This window comes from Dermacentor albipictus, chromosome 9 (assembly GCF_038994185.2).
Source record: "Dermacentor albipictus isolate Rhodes 1998 colony chromosome 9, USDA_Dalb.pri_finalv2, whole genome shotgun sequence".
In the NCBI taxonomy this organism is placed as follows: Eukaryota; Metazoa; Arthropoda; class Arachnida; order Ixodida; family Ixodidae; genus Dermacentor; species Dermacentor albipictus.
Genome location: NC_091829.1, coordinates 89,161,329 through 89,185,974, shown reverse-complemented (window position 1 = coordinate 89,185,974; position 24,646 = coordinate 89,161,329). Strand labels below are relative to the sequence as shown.

The 24,646-nt window shown below is 47.7% G+C and overlaps 1 protein-coding gene across 2 annotated transcripts in view; it reads left to right on the top strand.

Moving 5' to 3' along the window:
• Positions 1–15,432, top strand: part of LOC135908920 (polycystin-1-like) — a 74,322-nt gene extending 58,890 nt beyond the window's left edge. For both annotated transcript variants that reach the window (XM_065440771.2, XM_065440772.2), the window contains 6 exons: positions 3,213–3,391; positions 5,280–5,404; positions 6,830–6,961; positions 7,454–7,695; positions 9,439–10,396; positions 12,865–15,432. In XM_065440771.2, the coding sequence (XP_065296843.1) occupies positions 3,213–3,391; positions 5,280–5,404; positions 6,830–6,961; positions 7,454–7,695; positions 9,439–10,396; positions 12,865–15,048 (3,820 nt within the window). In that variant the 3' untranslated portion in view covers positions 15,049–15,432. The remainder of the gene's footprint in view (positions 1–3,212; positions 3,392–5,279; positions 5,405–6,829; positions 6,962–7,453; positions 7,696–9,438; positions 10,397–12,864) is intronic.
• Positions 15,433–24,646: the final 9,214 nt, after the last annotated feature.

Below are 24,646 nucleotides of genomic sequence, written 5' to 3'. Positions count from 1 at the left end.
ACGTTGCGCATCTGCTGTTCAGACAGCACCCGTATACGATACGCACGTGGGGACATCTCCTACGTACATTAGCTGCTTAGTGCACATGACGCCGCTGTGAATGCAATGACACTTGATCTCCACAAAACGAAATACAGTATTACGGAGGGAAGATGGGGAAAGAGTGCTGGTCGTGGCAACTTGACTTGCCCCAAACTGCCTTAAAATAAAAGCAGCAGAAGAGCGCAAGGACAGCTTTCCTAATTGCTTACAATTCAAAAACTATAGGATACCATGCACAAGCATCGCAGATGAAGAAACGAAGCAAGATGCATAAAGACGAAAGATAAGAAAAAAAGCACATCTCAATGCACTTCCCAGTCTTGGATGATAGCATGCAACTCACGTACTAGAGAAACAAAATCAGAAAAGTCAGGAGGAGAACAAAACAGAATATCAATTTTATTAGCAATAAGATCATTTCGTAATCGAGGTAGCCTGGATCACAATATTTGGGATCCATAATTAGTGCGCAATTCAGGTACAGGCCGATACTCTGGATTTCCTGTATTATAGGGAGCTTTGTGTTGCTTCAAGTTAGCAACACGAGTGGTGTAGTTTATTCTTCTTTTCCGCACATTTTTTGTACGCAAGTACTAAACGATACTTTCAATGGGCCTTTACTTTCGGTGTCTTCAGTTATGAAATAAAGCGTCTGAAGGAAAATCCCACGGTTTGTTGCAAATGGCGCGAAGAGCCTTTTTTTGCAGAATGTGCAATTTGTTTATATTTGTTTCAGAAGTCGTACCCCAGACGAAGGAACAATAACTGAAATGGCTCAGAAAAACGTGAATTCAATATTAAGTATTTATTAAAACGAAGAAGTCAGTTTATAAGATAAGGGATTCCAGCGGTTTGTGAAAACTTACTAGCAAGAAAATTTGGCTATGCGGGGTCATGGTTAGATCAAAAAATGAACCTAAATATTTTAGCATATTTTCAAGTTCAATTTTATCGTGGTTCGTTACTAAAGCTTCCAAGAAAGTAATTTGCTTGTTCTTAGTGTGAAACAAAACCACTAAAGCCTTTTCCGAATTGATTGTAAAACGGTTATCACGTGACTATGTGTGAACTTCATTCGAAACTGCATTAGCTCTTGTAATCAATTAGGCAGATCCGCTAGATGAAAACAATAAGGTAGTGTCATCGGTATGGAATATAAATAGCGCGTACCACCATCAATGTTGACTATATCGTTACCAAAAAAATCTAAAAGAACGGGCCCTAGAATATTACCCTAGAGTACACCTACATTGGCTGACCGAACTTGGGACTTAACATTATTTGTTCGTGCGAACTATCTATGACAATCGCAATGCTGTGTATACCGTAGTGCTTTAGCTCACTAATCAAGAGATCGTCATTTATAAAATCAAACCAATCAGTAGATGAACCAGTCAATCAATCTGTTTATTTCCGTCTTTCGTGTACACGATGCAACGAAAATAGGTGTCGAGATAAAAAGTTTATTCGTCTCTGCTTGACTAAGCTCTGGCCACCTGTACATGGAATCAAGTTTTATTTATTTATTGATATGTAGACAAATACTAGCAGCATTAGCAAACGTCGCTCAAAATTGTTTAGAATAATTTCTTTTTCTTCATGCAAAGCAAGCTGTGTTGTCAACTTGGTTCTGTCAAATGTGTCTGTCCACCCTGGCCAATCGCGGCGTGTCGTACAGCTGTAGTGAAAACTGCCACAGTCGCAGAAACGTTGTGATGACGTAGCTCTGCTTCGGTTGTCTATGTCTGAAACCTACGCTGCGGAACGAAACCTTCTCATCGGGACCAGCCCACTTTCTATGGACAACCTCAGGTTACCCACGTGCGTTATTTTGAAAGGGAGCAGTGCAATTATTGACTTCCGGGCGCTTGTCCTCGATGTCGTCTGTTCTCATCGAGGGTAAATTTTCAGGCGCAAGAAAAGCAAACTTGCCAAGCAGCTGCGACATGTAGTTTTGCCAACACTGGGGTTAGATGACGAGTTGCATGACTTGACGAAGTCTATGACTTTTCACACAAGTACGATATGAACCGGTGCATATATGTTATTGATGTCAGTGTCCTCATTTGTTCAGATTGCGAGGCCTACTCCATTTTACAGGCAGCACCACTGCATGAGATACCTATGTAATTGCTGGTCTCGACCATTAGGCAACAGCAAAACTGTCACATGCGCGAAAAGTGGTGGCTGAGAACTCGCACGAAGCGTGCTGCCTTATTTCTCGCGTCTCTTTTTTCTCCTCGCACTATTACCCAATGACCGCGAATCCAGTACAACGCGCCAACATTTTCTGTTCACAAACAACTCCGCTCTTTACTGCCCTGCCCTTTCGTTCGCTTCAGAAGGAGCTGTCATGCGTGGCATGCTAAAAAACTGGCCGTGGCTTAGCTAAGGTTAAGCCCAGGATGCGAAGCATACTAGCCTTTATTTTAACGCGACAGCGTTAAGGAGCTCGTGTCGCAGAAAAGCCGGTGTCGTCGGCGTCGGCTCAGGCGTGCGGCGCTTGCTCAGGCGCACATTTCGTTGTCGCGCCGAACGCTGCGTTGCTCGACGCTCACCGCGTCCGATGCGGGGCGCGTAGTCGCTGCGCCGTAGCAAAGCCACCTGAAACAGTCTCTGTAGCACGCCGCAACCTTCGCTTCTCATTCCAACGAGCAGCTCTGTCTCCAGGAGGCATCTCACCTCGTGAGTGTCTAGCAGAGGCAAGCGCAGCTGCTTATATACCGCCGCGACACCGCGAGCGACGGCGCGAGTTGGAGCCCCGTTTCTCCTCTGTCGTGACGTCACGGTGTCACGTGGTCAGCCTTGAAGGCGGAGCCGCGAGCGACGGCGCGAGTTGGAGCCCCGTTTCTCCTCTGTCGTGAAGTCACGGTGTCACGTGGTATTGAAGGCGCTACCGCCGCGCCTGAGGAGCTGGGTTGAGCTCTAGTAATATGCTTCGCATAAAACACTGAGAAATTTGTACCGATAACTGATACTCGTCGTGTCCTCCTCGGCCTTGTAGGACGCTTACAACGAAACGTCTGAAGCTCGGTTCAATGCGCGAAACACGTTGTTCAGCGCGACAACCGTACGAAGGTTGTCTCGATGTCGTACACCATGGACACGCGCGTTCGGCGACCCCGCAGCACCGCCTCATTGGTTGAAGATGTTTCTCTTCTGCGTCGCAGCTGCCTGCGCCAGGGCGAGACGGCCAAGCTGGTGCTGCGCCAGATGTGGCGCGGCAAGACAGACGTGCTGATTGAGGCCCTGGCGGTCGGCTACCTGACAGCGAGCAGCAGCGCCCTGCACGCCTCCATCGACGGCGCGCCGCTGGTCGCCCTGTCCGACGTCGAGACGCTGGTCCTCAGTGAGTGACTCGCAACGAGGCGGATGTAATCAGTGCACGCGATGAAATATACGCGATACACGATGCGGCGCCATGCGGAACACGTCTGCTTGTGGCTCCTCTTATAAACGCGTCATCGCTGTACATTCCAAAAAGTGAAGCGATTGAAAGTCGAGCCGCAAGCGAATGGGGCCAGCAATCGGTTTGAATGCAGCAACGGCTTCTTATTGGCTGCTTCCGGCGTGCGAATCGAACGTCACGGTAAACGAAGTGCTCGCCGTAGTTTTATGTAATCCCAAGCCGCAATGTTGCGATATCGGCAATGTAAATATTGGGGCGAATTCAAATTTTTCAGGAAACTCCAAAAATTTCAGGATGACATGGACAGTGATTTGTTGTGCAAATACCATGGCCACATGTCGTTTACTACCAACAAATTTCTGCTTCATTTTTTTTTTAATCCAGAGATTACTACGCTGGCGCTCGCCTCCACAACGGCCAGCGTAGTTACCAGTGACTCCAAAACAACGCTTCATAACTTCGCTAAGGCAGGGGTCTCGAAAGAGGCGTTAAGCATCCTAACTTTCGCGGGGAGCGTGACGTTCATGTCATATGGACCCCCGCCATCTCCCTCCCGGGCAACGAAACTGCACACACCGAACGCGGGTCCCGAGTGCGGAGAGAGACCGCATGGCCAAATATAATCGAATCACCAAACACTACAGTTCAGGAAGTCAGTATTACCCGCCCTCCCACCACGCTCCTCATTGACTAAGCAGCAGGCGACAACATGGCGCCTATCTACAAACAGCTTCCCAAATCCGATCGGTTATCATCAGTGTTACCCAGAACTCTATTCAGATAAATGTAAAGAGTGTAATCAGCGGACGGACCACAGACACATAATCTTGGCTTTCGCCAACATACTGCTGGGGCCAAAGGACGCATATACGAACGCGGAGCAGTGCGATACAGCGGTGCTAAGCTCAGACAGCGAGGTGCACCTGCAAGTCATCAGACAAGCTGAAGATGCCTCTATACATAGGACCCAAGGGCTCCTAGCCGGAATTTAAAGGAGGGGAGATAAACTACTCTTACGCTTGCCGTGTTGAACTAAAAGTTGTTTCTACATAATCCAGGGGTGCTCTTACTACAGCTAGGATAACTTTGTTTTCGCAATTTACTCTTGGAAAGCTTCGGAGGGTGTCTTTTAGAATATGTTTTCTCGAACAAATTCGCAGTTTTTTGATGCGCTTGTATTTAACGTACGGTTATGTGCCCGCAAATGGGGAATTTCTCAGATATTATTTATTTCTGAGAATATTTAGGCAAGCTTAGGAAAATTGCAGGCGCAAGTTGGAATCAGCTAGCTCAAAACATTGGTAATTGGAGATTAGCAGATTCACACTCACACATGCGCACGCACGCATGCATGCACAAACCCACGCGCACACACAAACAGAGAGATGCCCTATATGCGTTATGATGCGGTACGGTAAATATATATGATGCGGTAAGTTCAACTATTTTTTATTCTGCTTTCATAATGTAATTTAAAAGAAACAAAAAGAAAATGACTATTAAGAAGCCTTCATTCAAGTTTTGTAAGAAGTGCGAAGGAAGCGTAACTTAGAACTTGATTTATTTTGTTTTGTGTTTAGTCGACATGAGGGTGTGCGAAAAAAAAAGAATCCCGCCATATGGGCAGCTCGACGTGCTCTCACACTCGCACGCAAGCAAGTGAGCATACGTATGTAAAAGCCGCGCGGGAACGAGAGTACGACGACTCATGCCTGGACAACAGCGGTCAGTGCGTGTGCTAATTGTTTGCCAACCCTTCTGTGCTGCATAGCAATTTGCTGCTTGGTTGTAAACCATTATTTCATCGGTTCCGCATTGTTCCTTCCAGACGGCAGTGGTTCTCGACACCTAGAGAAGCCCGGTCAAGCACTGGCATTTAGTTGGAGCTGCGACCAATGTGACAAGAACGAATCCCTATACCAAGCATTTATCAAGAAGAAACTGGACCAGGAGGTAGCTGCTGTCATAAAGTGGGCGGTCATGCTGTTGAAGTGGCCACATAAGGATAATGTTAAGTCGAGCTAGATTTAAAGATCGGATTTAGTTCTGTTATAACTCATTCGTGTTTCGTAATGAAAAGAGCACGCGAAAATTAAGAAAACGAAACATCGGGGTGGCGCAACTTCTTCTGGACTCTATTCCCTCTCATACGTGACGTCATCACTGACTGATTCAAATATGGTGGTATACTAGCTGGTCACGTGGAGGTTGCGCCAACTCGTCAATTTTGGCGCGGGTGGTTGAAATTGAAGAACAGCAATGGAACGATCGGCGGCAACTTTATATTGAATTATATAGGAAACGATGACGGCTCCCAAGACAAAACTAGCAAACTATCCATCTGGTCCGAATTCATTTTTTTAGCGTCCCTTTAACTGAGACGATGCTCATAGTGCCCAAAGATGCTCACCTCGAGTGTGCTGGATGCGCACCATGCAGTTACTAGTAATAGTAACTGTCTAACAAAGGGAATGACCACAAGTTTACAGTAAATATGCACAGTCCATTGCTAAGCACATGGACAAGAAAGCGATCTTTTCCGGGTGTTTGTATCGCATGTTCTATTTCTATGGCGACAAAAATTGATATCGTTCTCTAGAAATTTGTGGCCGGCATGAGGAGCGAGAGGGACGAAATTGGTCCAGTCCAGCACCGTACAGCATTCTCTCATATTTCGTGCTTTAACGCTATTGGTGAGAACGCCGGAACGTAGAATATGAACAAAGTAAATTCTTGCTTCTTTCGAGACTTGTAGTACTGGGTAACAGATTGGGGGAATGCTCTTGCAATCTGAGAGCAGTAGCATGTGAACAGCAACTTAATGGCAGCACGCATACGTCATTCTCGAACCTGCACTTTTGACCATCATTAACTATATCGAATGATACAAGAAGACAGAAGTTAACTGTTCTTTGCACTGCTAGTATAGCAGTTCATGCTTATTCTGCATTTAGACCATTGGCTAACGATTGGGGGATCTGGCTACAGCAATGGCATGTTTTCTTTTTTTTGAGAGAGAGGGAAAGAAACTGTGGGCGATTATATGATAGTCACGATGTGCTATGTAGTTAAAAAAACATACGAAAATGTGTTTTTAAGTGGCAAGAATGTTCACATTAAGAACGAATGCTTAAAATACGTACTATAGACGCACCTTTTTTGCTCGAGATAGTGAACTCTGTTGTTTTGAACGTGCTTTCTTTGTTCGATGCTTGGACCTGCCCATTATTGTGACTTTAGCAAGAAAGTAGGCAATGTTGAAAGCACTCACTCTGTGACTCCAAGCGAGTACAACTGTTACAGTGCACATGCCATAAATTCGCAGGAACATGTTTTGTGGAATAGGCAAGTATAAGCAAGCTCTCTGTATCTCCGCAGGTTATCGAGATCACGGACGAGCTGCAGTATGGCTCGACTCAAATACTCAACTTCACGCTTCGTGTGAGCAGTGATAGCGACAGCGACAGCGCCACAATCCGCGTGCGCGTTCCCGGAGATCAGGACGACATGGTGCGAACACATCCTCAGCGTTTTGCGCTGGCGGCCGGTGCTTAGTCCTCATACCGCCTGGCACTGGCGACGCTGTTAAGTGGCAGCCAGTTTTTTTACGGGACTATAAGTAGTTGTGAGCTGACAACTGGGCTATTGCTGGAACATGAAGCTCGAATAAAATACGAAAAAAAAACAGAAATGTCACCATTAGTTGCATTTCAACGCCATGGACAAACGACACGACGGCTCAACCGCTACTCTGCAAAAGCACTGAATTATTCGCAAGAAATGACAGCACTGTAAGCTCACGCTCCTAGTTATGCAAACTAGTTTTCATGCGTCACATAGAAGGCGAGCGCGTTAGGGTGCGAATGCCTATTTGGCTAGAGAACAGCCACGGTGCAACATCCACGGTCACGGAATCCCGACGAGGTTTACAAAAACAGCTTCAATTTTTTTTTAATTACTGCGAACGGGAATTTATTTACCTGTTTACGACGTGCTTCATAGATGGCGCTGTCCTGCCCTTGCTGCGAGTTCGGCGTTCTGAGCAGCGAGGACCTGGTGGTGGAGGCCCGGCCACAGCGCACCAAGTTGTGGAACACCAGCTACCCTCTGGTCACGTGGCAAATACGCGGACCCGCGGCTCAGGACGCAGGCGTGCACCGCGTGCCACCCGGCTGCCTCGCCGAGCAGCGCGGGGCCGTGCTGCTGATGCCAGCCGGGTACATCACCAGGTCCGGACCGCACAAGTGAGCCCCCTTAACAAGGCATTATTGTTGCTGATGAGATTTGTATTGAAATTCACCTTCCTTTGAGCGCTGCGCTAAACTCAATCATGGGCTGTACTTTCTGCGGCAACGAATAAAAGAACTCGTGCGCGCGGAGGCAAAGCAAGCGCAAGTAAGAGTGCTCCCCAAAAATTAAGTCCCGCGTTCTCATCCGGGTGAGCTTACGGCGGAGAAGAGGAAGAGAAGACAAAAAACTTGTTTGCAATGACAAAATAAGGTGAAAAGGTCACTGAATGTTCGATTTGACTTATCCTTCTGCCTGTCTGTTTCGTTGCTGGGCAAAGTCGAAACCACCACACGTTCAAGATAGGCGGATTACGCGGAAGATGCGCTGTTCCGATGAAGCTAAAGCACTGTCAAACGTTGCCAGAATGCTTGTCGCAGATATGCAGTTTCGGTAGCTCATCTGCACTGGTAGTTCTAAGGTAAATAAATAGATGACACAAAGTTGTCGGCGACTGTAGCACACGTCTATCTACACGTCAAGCATTTAACGTTGCTAGCGCCTTTGGTACGCCTTAGCAGTTTCGTCCAGTTTTGTCACCTTCGATTCATTGACGCCTGCCTGTTGGCTGTATACCTACACTGAGAACGGTCATACAACGCCACAAAACAGCTTATTACACCATGCACAGCACACAATCACGGTTCCACCTTAATTGTAAACTTGATGGTGTTTCCAAAAGAAAAAAAATGTATTGAATCGTAGAACTTTAGATTCCAGCGCCTAGTGGCAGCGTAGCACCATCAAACTGTACTGTACAAAATATTTTACTCAAGCTGCTTCTCCCTCTCACGCTCGCTGCCACGCTCTCAGTTATTTTACATTTAGGGAAACATCGCTCTTATCGAATAATGGAAATACACCTGCTGTTGCTTGAGGTGTAAATGTGTACGGTGCTTGCAGCATAATAGCGCGAGTGATATGGATTGCTATGAATAGATTGTGCATGTATCGTGAGGAAGTAGCTTAGGAATGGTGGGACTGGCTGGAATAACCTCCAGCCATATAACCTCGGTGACGGATCCGGTACGTGACAGTATTAGAACATGTGAGCGTTTCAATTGTCTTACAGGTTGTCATATGCAAGACAACCTACATCAAAAAAGACAAAATGGTGACATCCACAGAGTTCTTTTCAAGTAAACATGCCTTGCAGTCTTACCGACAACAATTTGTAAATTTCAATGTGTTCCGTAATATAATAAGATAAAAATATTATTGGACAGTTTTGTTAATTATTTGATTACATATTTTGATTTATCGCGCAAGTAATGTCCACCTCTTCGAATGTACCAGCTCAAGCACGTCAATTGTGCTATCTACCACAGGCGATTATTAAAATTCTTTAACTTCCTCACAGAAACATCTGGCACTGTAACAAGTGATTGAAGAGTCAGTATCAATAGGTCATGCACACGGATGCACAGACAATTGGAAAATGCTCAAGCTGAGTACAAAAACACGTACAACAGCTGCTCAGGTCCTTTCCGAGCAAACAAACTCAACAAGAACGACCTGGCACCCTGTCAACTGTGCGCGCATGCATAGGATGCACATGCCGTGCGGGAGCTAAGGGCCTCAGTTACACGGGGTGAGCATGTGAAACAAGAGCGAGAGATTGAGATTAATTGCAGAATTTATCCGATACTTTGCAAGCTATACGAGCCATTATTCGATTTAGTTTTAACGTGTCACTGCAGCATCACGGCGAGCGCTTGGAACCAGAGGCCCCAGGCGGAGGTCCATTTCGTTCTCACGCACGAGCTTTTCGAGGGCCAGGGTTTGAGGGAGCAGAGTGACCTCCCACCGACGAAAGGTCACTGCCAGGTGAATCCGAAGAAAGGCGTAGCCGTGAAGACCACCTTCCACGTCGGTTGCACAGGCTTCACAGATCCCGAGGGAGCCTCCCTCAGCTACGGCTTCTACTTCTGCAGTCACGCACCCAACAGGCTCAAGGACTTAGAGGGCGGACGCCCAAAGCCGTGGCATTCTTGCACGCACATAAAGTCTAGCCTCGATGAAGGCACCTATGCGGGTGTCCTGCCGGCTGGGAACTCGACGGTGGCCACCACCGACTGCTCTGTCGTCGTGGTCGTCAACGACAACGTCGGGCAGTACGTCTACGAACTGCTAGCAGTGACCATGGAAATCGGCTCTTGCAGCGACATCACGCTGGAGACCGTCGACGACTACGCCAGGCAAAGCCAGCAGAACAGCCCCGACGTCATACTCTCGTACATCAAGAGTTCCGTCATGTTGTTCAACTCGGAGTTTTACAAACGATGCAACCGTACCGGCAGCACCGCTGGAACCACAAATTTGAGCCGCGACGCTGACGTCTTCGATGACTACATCGACTATCTGAAGAACAGCCCCGTGACCACTGAGAACGAGCTTCACAATGCGATCAGCGTCCTCCAGGTGCTCATCCCAGACAACAACTCCTCCACGACAAAAAACTTCACAGATGCGGTGATTGAGCTCATGGATGACTATGCCAGCGCCTTCTCCAAGCTGACTTCAATTGAGAGCAACTGGAGGATCGCGGACCTAACTGCCACCATTGGGGGAGAACTTATTGATGGACTGACCGCACTGCTTGACCTCAAGGCCCCTACCCCTCAGGAACTACCAGTAGAAGTACCAGGCGATTTCCATGTAAGTGGTGTGGTTTGCCTAAGACGGCAGATATTAAATAGCAATGGTCAATTTGAAGGCAGGCACAAGCAATTGAGGAATCGCTTTAGCGCACTCTTTCAACAAAGCACATATATATGGGTCGCGTAATGTCCTGTTGCATGGGCGCTTGCCGTCTTTGAACACGTGACCTCGCAACCATTGAGTGTGTTCTGGCTTCCCTTTCACATACGGCAAACTATGTTTCCTTATGATTTAGTACTCAGAACAAAGTCTGCAGTGAACCAATACATTTTTCTTATTTCCTGACCTCGAGCCAGCATGGGAAAATGTGTCTACAAAAAAGACGCATTGTCGGGTCATTATCACAAATACAAGCGCAGTCCACTGCGACGATGCGTACGTACAAGCTTCGTTCGGTTGTCTCTTCCTTTTTCTTTCTTGATTTTGGATTTGCCGCACAGATACTCATTTATTTTACAAGGGGCACTGCCTGCAGAAATCACGAACTCTAGCTCTCGCTTATTCGTTCTGCATGGTAATTGAACATCGCATAGTTTCCGGAAGATACTTCTTTCACGTGAAGCATGCCACAATTTGCGTCATATGTGCAACATGTTATTCTATACAGTGAATAAAGGTGGCACAGGCCAGTCACGATTTCGCTGCAATTAAGTCATTCAACTTCACTGGCACCTCCTGAGTGAACTAAGTTGCCCTCAGGGTGCGTCGTGTGGCGTCAGAGCCGGCAGGGCCATCTCTTGGCTCTCCGAAATGTAACCGCCGCAAACAGTCCGCCGCCGGACGGTAGACAACTCGTGCAACAGTAGCGCCATGCCATAGCCAATTAGCTAGCGCGCAGCAGGTAAGGAAAACCCATTTTAAGTTGCGCTAGTAAACGTCATGCATTATATATGTCACAGTGACCTCACACCTATACGAAATTATCTCTCTCCAGCACAACTGCACTGAAGGAAGGCGGCAAGTGTATAGATATTATCAGTAGCGACAGCGCCTCAGTTTCGGCATGGAAGCTTTGCTTGCAGTGAAGTTGACAATGAAAAAAAAACAAAAAAGAAAAAAAAATGCTTCTTAACGACGCAGGACGTAGTACGTGATGAGTGTACTCCTTCTCGGCTCGGAGCGCCGACCCAGTATGCCACCGCGTAAGCCACTGCTCATGGATAGGTTAATTTCACTGTCATTCCAACTATTGGTACGATAGCTGCGCCTAACAAGCATCATCAAGCATGAGGACGCTTAACGATCCACCTTACAGCCCTGAAGTGGTTGTTGCCCCTTCTTGTAGGCAAAGTCTTCTTTGGAGCTTTTAGAATAATTTGGCGTGCGTCGCATTTGGGTACCTCGCCAATCCTGGCTATTTGGCTCTCGTCAAATCAGACATTTTGAGGCCTTCTAAGTGCACGTAGGACCAGACGCACATACATACAAACAAAGGCGTCAAATTGAAGCTTAGAACAAAAAAAAACCGCACCAAGTTATTGTTGAGCTTTGTACAGAAAAGTATTGTTCCGTAACTGGCGGAAGTACGGAATGACGCACAGATGCGCTCGTTAATTCAAACTACGTGCATAATGCCGTAACCGCATATGTGGCTTTACTCAACTAAAAAAAATGGCCCGAACCCAGAGGCTGTGCAGTCTCAAAATATGCCCGGAAAGTATATAGTGCAGCTTAACCACCAAACCACATGGTACGCTAGTGGACCGGAAATTACCTTTTCTTTCTTGGATGTCAACCGCTGTTGACTCGCCTTTTTATTTTCAACCTAAAGGGCGTCGTCCTCTTTGACAACGTCATGGGCCCCTCAATAAGCAAGGTCGCAGAAGCGCTGACAAGCACTTGGCAAACAGCATCATAGGCGCACAAGACACACATAGTTCTGCCATCACTACGCTTTTCATATGCCTACCGACGAAATGGTCATTGAAGGGTGCGCGTTCATACGTGCGACGTGTCAGCATCGTGTAGCAAGATACCGTGCATTGTGAATGAATGTGCCGCGAAAGTCAATTTATACTCATTTCAACTGATTCCTTGCCCATTGCCCAAGGATTAAGCAGGTCGCTTCTGCTCCTCCGTTTGAAATGGCTGTGATAAACTCGAAACTTGCTGTTTATTCAAACGTCAAAGCGACAAGTTTTCTAAGGAGCGATACCAATCATTAAGAACGGGCAAGAACGGTTAGTACGGCGTTGTGTATCTCACAACATGTAGGCTTATGCTTGTGTGTGGGTTTTAAAATGAAATTGGAAAATTCCTGTAAAGAGAAAACCGACAAAACATTGAAAATTCGGCACCCGCATAAGTATGCCACGTGTACGTAAACTTTTCTACCTGCTGCCCAAAAAATTCTATTAGCAATGCTAATGAGGTAAAAGGTAACCGTTAAATAGAAACGGTTTTCTCAAGAACGGGTAACAGCATTGTGGGCAACTTATAGCTGATGTTTGTTATTTCTTTTTCAGCCCGCTTCCGAGTGCGGAACTGTGGCGAAACTGGTTCACAATGTGGCCCGAGTAGCCGCGGGTGTGTCACGCGTGGTGGACACCGAGCAGAACGACGCGAAAATCAACGCCAGGGACTACGAAGTGTGGATTCGAGAGTCGCAAAGGCGAGGCTTCCTCGGCACATCCGGCGGCAGCAGGGTTCGCGTCGAAGGCAGCGTCGACGCACAAACGGCCATAGTGTTTCCGTCTAATCCATTTCGATGTCACGAGACGGCAAAGCTGATAAACACCCAGGTTGTAGGCGTCGAGGCGGCACGAGGCCCCGCCGAAACTCCCTTCAGCGTCCGTGTGCCTACGGAGAGCTACTTGAAAAGGCCAACACCACTCGACTGGGACGGACACGCGGGCACCTACGAAACATCGTTCTCAAACGTTTCCATGCACCTGATTAACGTGACCGAAGCAGGCGTGTTCTTGAAGATCGACGTGTTCACCTTCGACGCCCAAACAAGATTTATAACCGCCGTCGTCTCTGGTCGACCTCCTTCCAGGTTGGACTTCCTCGAGCAGAACAGGTTTCATCTTGCAAGCAACGTGCCGCACGAGAACCGAATCGAATTTGTCCAGAAGCCTGCCCTGGTCACGGTGGCTGTTATACCGCTTACTAACAGTGCGAAAGCCAGGTTACTTGACCCGTATCGCAGGAGGGGTGACGAGAACGGCAGCGCGACTTACACGATGAAGTCGCACTTCTACAGCTGCCTTTTCTGGAACAACACGGAACAAGCGTACTCGAGTTCAGGATGCCGCGTTCTCGCGGATTCTGACGAACAGTTTGTTCACTGCACTTGCGAGCACAACTCCATTTTCGCGGGCGGATTGTTCATCGCTCCGCACCCGATCGACTTCACCGATTTGGGTTCCCTTCTGTTGACCATGTCGAGAAACGTCGTGATGACCGTAATAATATCAGCGGTGTGGCTCGTCTATTTGCTGGTCATGGTGTGGGCCGCGAAGCAAGACGCGTTAGACGAAGGCGCAGCGGGCATAGAGTACCTCACAGAGAACGAGCAGGACGATGCGTTTGGCTATCTGGTATCTGTCTACACGTGGTTCCTCAAGGGCTCTGGGACCACGAGCCGAGTGCTTCTCGTTGTCCACGGGTCTGACGACGAATCCCGTGAAGTGGTCCTTCGCGACGGCGCGCGAAACCCATTGGCGCTTCAGGCCGGTGGCCGAGACTGGTACTTTCTAAGCCATCCGTCAAGCCTTGGAGATGTTGAGGCCATTTCTTTGACCCTGGAGCTGAAGGGCTACGAGAGCTCCTGGCACTTGAGCACAGTTGTCGTGAGGGACCTTCAAACGGCCTCACAGGTGGTTTTCATCGTCGACGACGTGCTGACCCCGGACGCGTACAAAGGAGCTTCGACCTTTACCTTCCACGTTGCCGACGAGAGGAGTCTTCGCAACCCGTGGCGAATCTTCACCGCCAGAATCATCCGCTACTTTCGCGAGGAGCACCTCATCTTCAGCATTTTCAGCCGCTTGCCGACCAGCAACTTCACTCGCAAGCAGCGTGCCTCGCTGGCCCTGCTTCTCGTCACCACGGGCATGATGGTGAGCCTCATGTTCTACGGCCTGGACGCCGATGAAGAGGAATACTTCAATTGGCGTATCCTCTACAAACTACTCGAGTTACCAACGCGGCAGGAGCTCGTCATTGCCCTGCAGTCAACGATCCTCGTCGCGCCATTCGCATTCCTGGTCGTCTTTCTCTTAGAGAAGTCCCGGCCACTGGCATTTCGACGAAAGCCTACAGTGCCCAAGGTGTACGTCGAAGAAGTAGTAGAAGACTGGGTTCACGACACGGACACGTCTACCAATTCAGCCGAAACGGGAAAGGTGCCCAGGGAGCTTCTGACGAGCAACCTGCAGCTGCCGCTGTTCCCAACCTGGGTCTCCGTATTCGCCTGGCTCCTCTGTTTATCCGCATCCCTGGTAGCCTCGGTGCTCGTCATACTCTACGGCCTGACGTACGGTTACCATCGAAGTCTGTCGTGGGTGCGCTGCAACTTCATCAACATGCTCCTGGGCGAATTTGTGGTGAGCCCGCTCAAGATTCTGTGCCTTTCGGCAGTCATGGCCTGCGTGCTGAAGGCGCCGGTGGAGATGGAGAATATACCGGTGCGCTTTATCGAGTAGTCGCTACAATAGATTTTTAGGAGTGACTCGGACACAAGATTTGATTATAGCCGCCTGTTGCGAATCATGTGACCATGCTGGAATCACGGATCGTTCTTTCCCTCGATTCGCCTTTTACAGTGCGCTAGGCAAACCCTCAAAGGAGCAGCATGCATTGTCTTCGCTTGAAAATACACCCTACGAACGTTTCAATATTTGAATGTGCTGCACTATTGCCGATCTGTGGACACGCAACATATTCGCTTGGACTCGGGACAGTCGCACAACTCGTACGCTACACCGCATTACAGACAGCTATATTGGTGACAATATTATGGTTGTCTTTCTATTGGCCGGCAATAATAAAGCACATTGATTTAAATGTTCCTAGCGGCTGCGCTGGAAGGAGATTGCGAGACCTTTGTATTCAACTGAATCACCATTTATTGCGAGTGACATCGCGTTAGGACAAAGTAAATTGATAAATGAAAGGCAGGGAGGTTAACCAGGACTGAGCCCGGCTGGCTACCTTTCGCTTGGGAAGGAAAGAGGGGAGGAAACGATTAGGAGAAGAAGCGAAAGTCCACTGCGAATATCGTTGTCGTGGTAGCAGTTTTCTGCTATATATCACTGACGGTCACTCATACGCGACCACAGGCGGCCACTTAATCCCGTAGCTTTTCAAATTCGCAGCAGCGCGTTTGTGGCCTTTTGTTGCTGCGACATGCGAGGAGATGGTCCCAAGATCTTGTTCCAGGTGAACGGTTTGCTATCTAACTGATTTAGAGCTGTGCAGAGGTAGCCTTTCACTCTTAAAAGATGGGCAGTAGCACAGTCGGTGTTCTACAGTGTCACCGACCCCACCACAGGCATTGCACTCAACACTATCAGCCACATCAATCATACACGTGTATGCATTGGTGAATGCAACGCCCAAGGGTAAGCGGTACAACATTGTTCCCTCACTTCGCGGGAGTCAGCTAATGTGCGACTTGCTATAGTGCAGAAGAAAGAAAACGCACAATCATCACGTTCGACTGAACGAACAGACGACAGCGAACCACACACGCCGTGGTTGCTCAGTGGCTATGGTGTTGGGCTGCTGAGCACGAGGTCGCGGGATCGAATCCCGGCCACGGCGGCCGCATTTCGATGGGGGCGAAATGCGAAAACACCCGTGTGCTTAGATTTAGGTGCACGTTAAAGAACCCCAGGTGGTCAAAATTTCCGGAGTCCTCCACTACGGCGTGCCTCATAATCAGAAAGTGGTTTTGGCACGTAAAACCCCAAATATTATTATTATTACAGCGAACCATAACCGTCTGGGGTGTTGTAAATGCTGCGCTTTTGTAGATATGCTTACGTAAAGAAATTGTGCAATTGCACAACTATGTAAAGTGTGTGCTAAATTAATTTATCTTTCTAGGTTTTCAGTTGAGCGCGCAGGAACGCAAACTCCTTAACGTGGGGTGCTATGCAGGATGCGCCGAGTTTCTCGTTCACCCTAGTTTTACCCGAGTTTGCTCGACGGCAGTCAGTGAACGGAGATAGCGTGGAACGCGCGAAAGCTACAGACATAAAAAATGTAGACAAAAAGCCGCCTATGACAACATGAGTGCACCCTGCGCGGCTCGCTGCTTCCACCTTTCAAGCGCCGAAGGCGGCACAACAAAACGCGCCAGAGTCGCGTATTCTTGTCAACGGATTATCGCAATTTGCAATACCATGATTGTCTCACTGTCTATCTGCACACTTGCCGTGAGCCGCTTGCCACGCCTTTCTCGGGCGCGTCAACGGGGTGCCTCCTCTTTCGGGCACTATCTTTCTATCTTCCATCGAATGCGAACAGGGTACATGCGCACATTCTTACACCTACACCTTCGCTCAATGGAATACGTTAAAATACAACAAATAAAATACCAAACATTTTTATTTCATTAAGTATCTGTTTCTCGTTTGGTATGCTAGAAATTTATGATGACAAACGGAGATCGAACAAATTATTAAATAGTCCATTTCTTGCCGCGAGTGGCGATAGCGAAGCGAAAGCTTAGAAGCGGATACATTGGAGAGGGTCGCACGCACGAGGGAGTTCATACGGTGAGAGGTCACTTAGGGGCGCTGCAGTGCTATTATCAATAAAGTCAGTCATGACTATTGGGGGAACTCAAACGCAGCGCCGTGGTACGGCTATTCACTGCAGGCGCTTAGCTAGGCTATGAAGGCCCCTGCTTTACCCACTGAAAACGACTCACGGGATACGGACGACGATACGGGAGCAACATGAGACGTTCATTTGAGGGATCGCCAGTCGTTTGTGCGCAAGCGCAAGTAAGACCGGGCGCGAGAGAGAAAATCTGGGGGCTTTTGCTCCTTGAATATGTGACTCCGCCTAGGCACTACGGAGGATGTTTCTTAGCGCGTGTTGTATGCGTTCGTCCCCTAGAAATGCCGGCGTTGCGGAATGCAGCTTAGCGCTCCGCCGCTGACTGCCCGCGCGGTCAGGCAGTGGGCACGAACGCCCCATTTGGTGATCGCTGTGTCTGAAGGGGCATGGTTCTGACTGGTGTTGTATAACTCGCCGGTCGCTTTTTTCGTCGCGACGAAAGATTGGATTTTTTACAAGCACTGCTCCAGGAGGGCACATGTAACCGTCAAACGGAAGCCTCAGGAAAGCACCTGAGGTTATAATGAAGCAGGCGGCGCAGTATGTCCAGGTCACCAATAGAGTTTAATATTAGTATAATATAGTATCTATTTAGACACTCTATGAGGTTACCGAAGGGGTAGTGGGGGGATCAAAGCTGGAAGCGAGGCGGCCCATGGGTTGTGGCTGCGAAGGCCCAAGCATGCCAGAGGATGGTCGCATTAAAAATTGGCTGTCCGCGATAGCGGGCAGTCGATCTTATACACCCCTTGAATGCGCAGGCCTCGATGAGCGCCCACCCACGGACCAGTCCGGGTTCTAGCTTTGAATGCACGTCGGATAGACTTTCTAGCACCTGCGGCGCTGGTGCTCAGTCAGTTATCGTTACCGGTGGTCTTTCAGCCACTTGCGTTTAACAGCGATTGCTAAGGCGCTCTGCCTTGTTGATTTTCAATCTATATGCGGCCCGGGCTGAGTATTTCCAGTTGCTAGTAGGTACAGCGGTACGTGGCAGTTGCGGAAAAAACGGACGTTGGCGCTCTTGCGCGAGTAAGAGCGGGTGCGACAGAGGAAATGAGAGAGCAACCGGACTGGTCCGTGGGTTGGGGCTCGCAGAGGCCTGCGCATGCCAAAGGCTGTTCGAATTAAAATTGGCTGTCCGCGATAGCGGCCAGCCGATAGCGGGCAGCCGCACCCCAACCCACGGTCCGCTATGCTTCCAGCGTTGATCCCCCCGCTACGCCTTTGGTGCCCCGGAGATCCTGCACCCCCTCCTTTGATATAGCCTCAGGTGCTCTCCTGAGACCTACGTTTGCCGGTTGCATGTGCCCTCCTGGACCAGTGCTTGTAAAGAATGCAATCTATCTGCGCGAGTTAAAAAAGCGACCCGCGACTTATACAACACCAGTGAGAACCTTGCGCCTTCAGACACAGCGATCACCAAATGGGGCGTCCGTGCTCCATGGCTCACCGCGCGGGCAGCCAGCGGCGGAGCGTAAACAAACTCCATCGCACTCCGCAACGCTGGCATCTGTAGGGGACAAACGCATGCAACACGAGCTAAGAAACCTCCTTCATAGGGCCTAGGCAGATTCAAACATTCAAGGAGCAAAAGTGCCACACACCACTGTACCTTCTAGCAATTGTAGAAATGCGCCCGGGCTCTATTACGGTCGCTACTGCTCCTACAGAAACATCTGTGATGTTATTTACAAGGTACATCGCCGTAAGGTCCAAGAAAGCTATGATCCGCCACGACTGACATAGCACGACCGCTGCAGGTGCGAGACAGTCTGTCCGACACAGCAGTCGCCAAAGCGGGCATCAGTGCCTACTGCTTCACCTAGTTTACCGAGCCGGAAGGCAGCGTCGGCGCGTAAACAAATTCGAACCCACTCCGGAATACCGCACCGCCTAGGGACAAACGCCTACAACACGCGCTAAGAAACGAACTCTATGGTACCTAGGCAGCGTCATACATTCAAGAAGCAGAAGCTCCCAGATTTTCTCTCTCGAGCCCGCTCTTACTCGCGCCTGAGCACAAACGACCTGCGATCCCTGAAATGAATGTCTCGTGGGAGCACCGGCTGTGGCTGCAAAATGGTGCTACGGTATTTTAGGGTCCGTAGTGACAGTGTACAGTGAAAATGTACCAGTTTATCATCGTGCGCGAAGCCTCTGCGATCCATTGCGAAGAGGTGCCTGCTTCCCAGCCACACAATTCATCGCTTGTCATCGCTTGCCCAGTGAAGGTGCTTCTGAGCGAACGTACGCAGTATTTCAGTGTGTTGTGCACTCCAAGGTGCTCGCGAATAACCTCTGCTGGAGCCAGCAACGATCGCAGATGGATATCGTAACGACACCGCCGCAATCACATTTTGGCAGGTAAAGGCTGTTGTGTGCAGTTATGAAAGGAGACTACGAACGGAGGAAGATGTTGGAAATGTTGAGTGCGGAGTGCTCGTGATGAAGAAACGTCATTGCACTGGGTCTAGAAAAGCGAGCGATTGTCGAACGCTGATCGTGTTTGCGACGCTGTGGCTCCCATACATTGCAGATGACAGAGGAGACATCTCAAATGATTGCTGCGATGCACACTCCTCAGTATCGTCGGCCACCCCGAAGCATCGACAACTTGCAAGCAGCAACAGTGACATGCCGATAGTTATTTACTGCGCACTACGTCGCCACAATGTGGGCAATGAAACCGTGTTGTGGTGCCATCTCAGCCCGAAAGATATATGCATAAGTCAGCGACCATCAACGCTTTCTTTTTGATAGTTTTGCTCAGTATATCACCGATGACAGTGCATTGTGCGTGTTTTATTTCGGCGGTCAAGGCTGTTTATGCCTCTCAGCTCGGCACCGCGTCGCTGTTGCCAAAAAATAAGTTGGGCGTGGCCCAACTATGGTGGGTGCGCGCACAAGAGTTGCATGCCTCGCGCGGCGCGTGACCTCTGGTTTTGATTGACAGACGAACTCGTTCTAAACTCGTACATCGCGAACCCTACCCCCCCCCCCCGCCCCGCGTTCAACTCGGGAACATGGCAGCGGCAGCAGCAGCCTATGTCATTGCACCCTGCGGAAGCAAGCGCCAGTATGACCATCTGGGCCCGTTCACGTACATGACCGACGTGTAGTTTCAGCGTCATTTTTGCCTTTCGAACACATCAGTGCGCTAGCTGTGTCACGAGCTAGGCGAAGACTCTCGTCTGTGGAGACAGCTTGGCGGGCTTCATTCGCTCGCCGTCGAAAAGCAAGTCATCTGCGCCCCCCGTTTCTACGGGACTGGGAGTTTTCAGGGGATCGTCGGCGCCGAGCGTTACATTGGACGCCATCAAACTACTGTTAGCAACTGTGTCGGAGATGTGTCTGACGCGCTTATCGATGCGGCAGTGCGTAAGCTGTGGCTAGCTTTCCCGAAGGCTGCGGCAGAGCGGGCATATATAAACGAACGCTTCCTACTTCGCGAGAACATTACGAACGTAGTAAGAACGTACGTAGGAAATAAGGCGCCTTCAATGTCAGCGTTACTGTGATTAGCATTGAAGCAATGTCTAGACACGCCATCTTGCCAAATATGTCACTTCTGTGTAGCCAACTTAAATTTTGTGTTACCGACATCTCCCATGCGGCTGCCTATGATACTGACTTTCTCGCTGCTTGCTGACATTTCGCCGATTGTTCTACTTGTCTGTCAGGGTGCCTTCCAACTGGCTCGCTATTTTAAAAAAATTATGGGGTTTTACGTGCCAAAAGCACTTTATGATTATGAGGCACGCCGTAGTGGAAGACTCCGGATATTTCGACCACCTGGACTTATTTAACCTGTGCCTAAATCTACACGGGTGTTTTCGCGTTTCGCCCCCATCGACATTCGGCCGCCGTGACCGGGATTCAATCCCGCGCCTTCATGCTCAGCAGCCTAACACCACAGCCACTGAGCAACCACGGCGGGTGGCTAACTATGTTGGGAAAGAGGTTAATTACGTATGTACAATTAAATGCATATCACAAATTGTGTGAAATACCCTATGAACGCTAATCTCATAAAAAACTTGGGGTTCTTCATTGGTAAAGTTACTCGGTATGCGTATTGCTGAATTTTGGTCATGCGTCATCTACCGGCCGCACTATAAAACAGCGAGGCATTGCACAATTCGTTGCAACGTGAGATGCGGATGTTGCGCCAAGCTGGTTGTGCCTATGCATTTGTGGCGAAATGAAAATGCATTGAGAATCTTAGTGTGCTTGCTTGCGTGAAGATAGTACTTCAGGTTGTTTGCTCTGTTCACTGTTGATGCATGTGCCCGAGGTTTAGTGTACTTTTTTTTTTTTTGGGGGGGGGGGGGGGTAGCGTTCTTTTGGTTGGACAAATCATATATTTTGGTCTCATAATGGGGCTCTAATTCTTAAGCAGTAGAACACTGCAGATCCAATGCTCTGCAGAACTTGGTGTGCGTGAAGATTTATTCTATTTCTTTCTTTATTTCTTTATTCATACTATCGATCCCATCAGGGATCATAGCAGGAAGGGCACACATAGGTATCTTGCAATGTAACAATAATAATTACCGCGATAATAAGATTACACATAATAGACATGCATTATCAGAAGCAGACATTGTAGTAGGCAGAAAAGTAACGTAATACACTGTAATAATGTTACGAAAAAAACAAGAGATAATGAAAAAGGCAGAAAACTTACAAAGGTGAACAAAATGGTAGGCATAAATTGCACAATAACACATAGCAATATATTTAAGAGTAATAAGGGGTAATGAGGTTGTCTGTCAAGTATCAATGGTGGTAAGCAATAATGACAGCAGGAAAAGAAATAAACAATTTGCCTAAATAAACAATGGCACTCAGAAATGGCAAGTAACACAAGTTATAAAAGTGAGGTATGCGCAAGAGGTAGTAATTCATAAGACACGTTTAAGGTGTCTTTAAAGAAATTATTATTTACACAATATAATGAAATAAAATGGCACAAAAATAAATGTTGACACAGGTACGTCATAATTGTGAAGCACGCAATTAATTTTCGGCTAATGTCAAAAAAGTTGTTAACGATGGGCTGTTTTTAATACTAGGGTCCAGTTTATTTCATTCACGTGTCATTAAAGGGAAAAACGAATGCTCATGCCAAGGCATTTAGTTGAGGTGGCTCCAAACGCATCCTTTAAGGATGCGCTTAGACATTAGCTAAAAATTAACTAAAGCATTTGTAAATGGCCATCCAATCATTCTTTAAAAGATATGGAACGCCCTTTACACATTTTTCATACGTGCCTCCTACTTGTGAATGCTAGTTTTCCATCGTTTTCTTTTAATATTTTTAGCCTGACAGAAATTAGAAGTTGCCACTTGGCGGCGCCTTAGCGGTTGCCACTTTGTTTCCTACAGATTTACTGTGATTCGTTTAGCGGTTAAATCATTACGATCTCGTTATATCAAGCTACATAGTGGATAGCGAAGCATACTTTTCAAAAAAAAGGAAAAGATTATAATTTATTTATTAGCAGAAAACAAAATGTCTATATAAAGGCAAACGTTCTGGATATATTACGTAAATATTATTTAATCTCCGTTTCCATTTGCTGAGTACCTTTAGGGAACTACAGTGAAACTGATGTAAACATCGCAGAGTGCCAATGGAGTTTCTGTACTATAGCAAGAGTTCGCTTTTCCTTAGCATTGTGGCTCCATTGACGTTAACGTCCGTCTTCAGGATTGGCAACTACGTAGTACGAAAATTTGTGGGAACAGGGTCGTTATCACTTCATGCAATATGACTTTGGGGGCACGCATTGACTGAGCAAATTTGAATTAACTGTCTGGCTGGGTTAATACTGTTTCACGCAAACGTGATTGTAACGTGTAAAGCGATTGTCTGTTAATGCATGCCTGGGACGGTAAGCATCCAGATGAGCTCATTGGCTGGTTTAGCACTGCTTGACACAAACGTGATATCCGTTTGTGTCAGTGAGTGATCGTTCCAGAATACGTACCCAGTACGAGAAGCCAGATGGTTATGCTTAAACTGTTCGACTTGCACTACTTACAAAAACACATCATTAAATTGCAGAGTGGGTGGCCCCAAAGCTATAGCTTCATGAACGGAACGTGAGCTACTATGCTACGCTGTCTCCTAGCAACGAACCCAGTCTGATTTCAAATTTGTTTAAGACGGAAAATGCGGTAGGGCACACAAAGCATTGTGACGAAGCGAGGAGCCAAGTTGCCACGACACAAATTGATGTTGGAAAATCTTTCGATAGAGTTGTCCATGATGTCATATTGTTGCTACAACATGTTGACGCCGGCGGAGTGATAAAATATGGAGTACGAATGCTGTACAAAGATTACACTGCGGACTTTATAATTAATAGGAGATTAAGCGCGAGTATAGAAGTGGAGTCAGCAGCAAAACTAAGATGGTCCCTGCCATCTCTTTTGTACGCACTGTATTTTCAGCCAGTTTGTTCGAATGCAGTCAAAAGTCAATCATTTCGTGGATTTACAGTAAACTCTCAGTTCTACGAAAGTCGGTTTAACGAATATTCCAGAATAACGAACTTTATAAAAATCTCCGGCAGCTTTCCTATAGATTCTGTGCAAAAATGTTTCACTTAAATGAATTTTGGAACAGTCAATATTTCAGTTTAATGAACTCGCTCAGACGACCAAGCGTTGCAATGCACTGCACTGCAGGCGCAACCGACGCCCGTCCTCATCAAACCGCCGCTCCAGCATGAATGTACTTGACTTTCGTCTTCAGCTAACATACGTGAATGTACGTGACTTTCGTCTTCAGCTAACGCCCTCTTTGCTTGACGTGAAGAAAGGTATATTAATTTACCGAAAGATGCCCTGTTTACAAAAGCAAACCATTCCATTAGAGATGGGTGCCACAAAGATGAAGGACTTCAACTATCTATGCCATAACTGTCTCCTAGCGCCGAACCCGTCCTTATTTGTTGGTTTTTCGAATGAAGGAAAAGCCTTAATGCCCACACCACAATACTTTTTCCAATACTACGTGGATGAAATGAATATTTGTGCAGCCGCTAAAATTCATTTGGAGGAGGAAATAGAAAAGCAGAAAGCAGGGAGGTTAAGAAGAATAACATCCGGTTCGCTACCCTACACCGGAGGAATGGGAACGGGTAAAACAAAGATGACAGAAAGACAGAGGAGAGAAGGAAAGAAGGAAATTAGCGGTAAGTTCGCTGACGCGTGTGCTTTAATAGAAATTGCATTAGTAGTCACAGGCATTCACACAAGTCTGTCATCCTCAAGAAGCACAAAAGCGCCTTCACCACTTGATGACTTTATTAATTATTTATTTTTATTTATTTCTTATTTATTTATTTAGGCACGCATTACCAACCCGAGCTCACCTTAAAGCTAAAAGCGCAGTTTTGTAATGGTAAGGAGAGCATAAGGTTCAGGAAAAGGCAAGGCGTG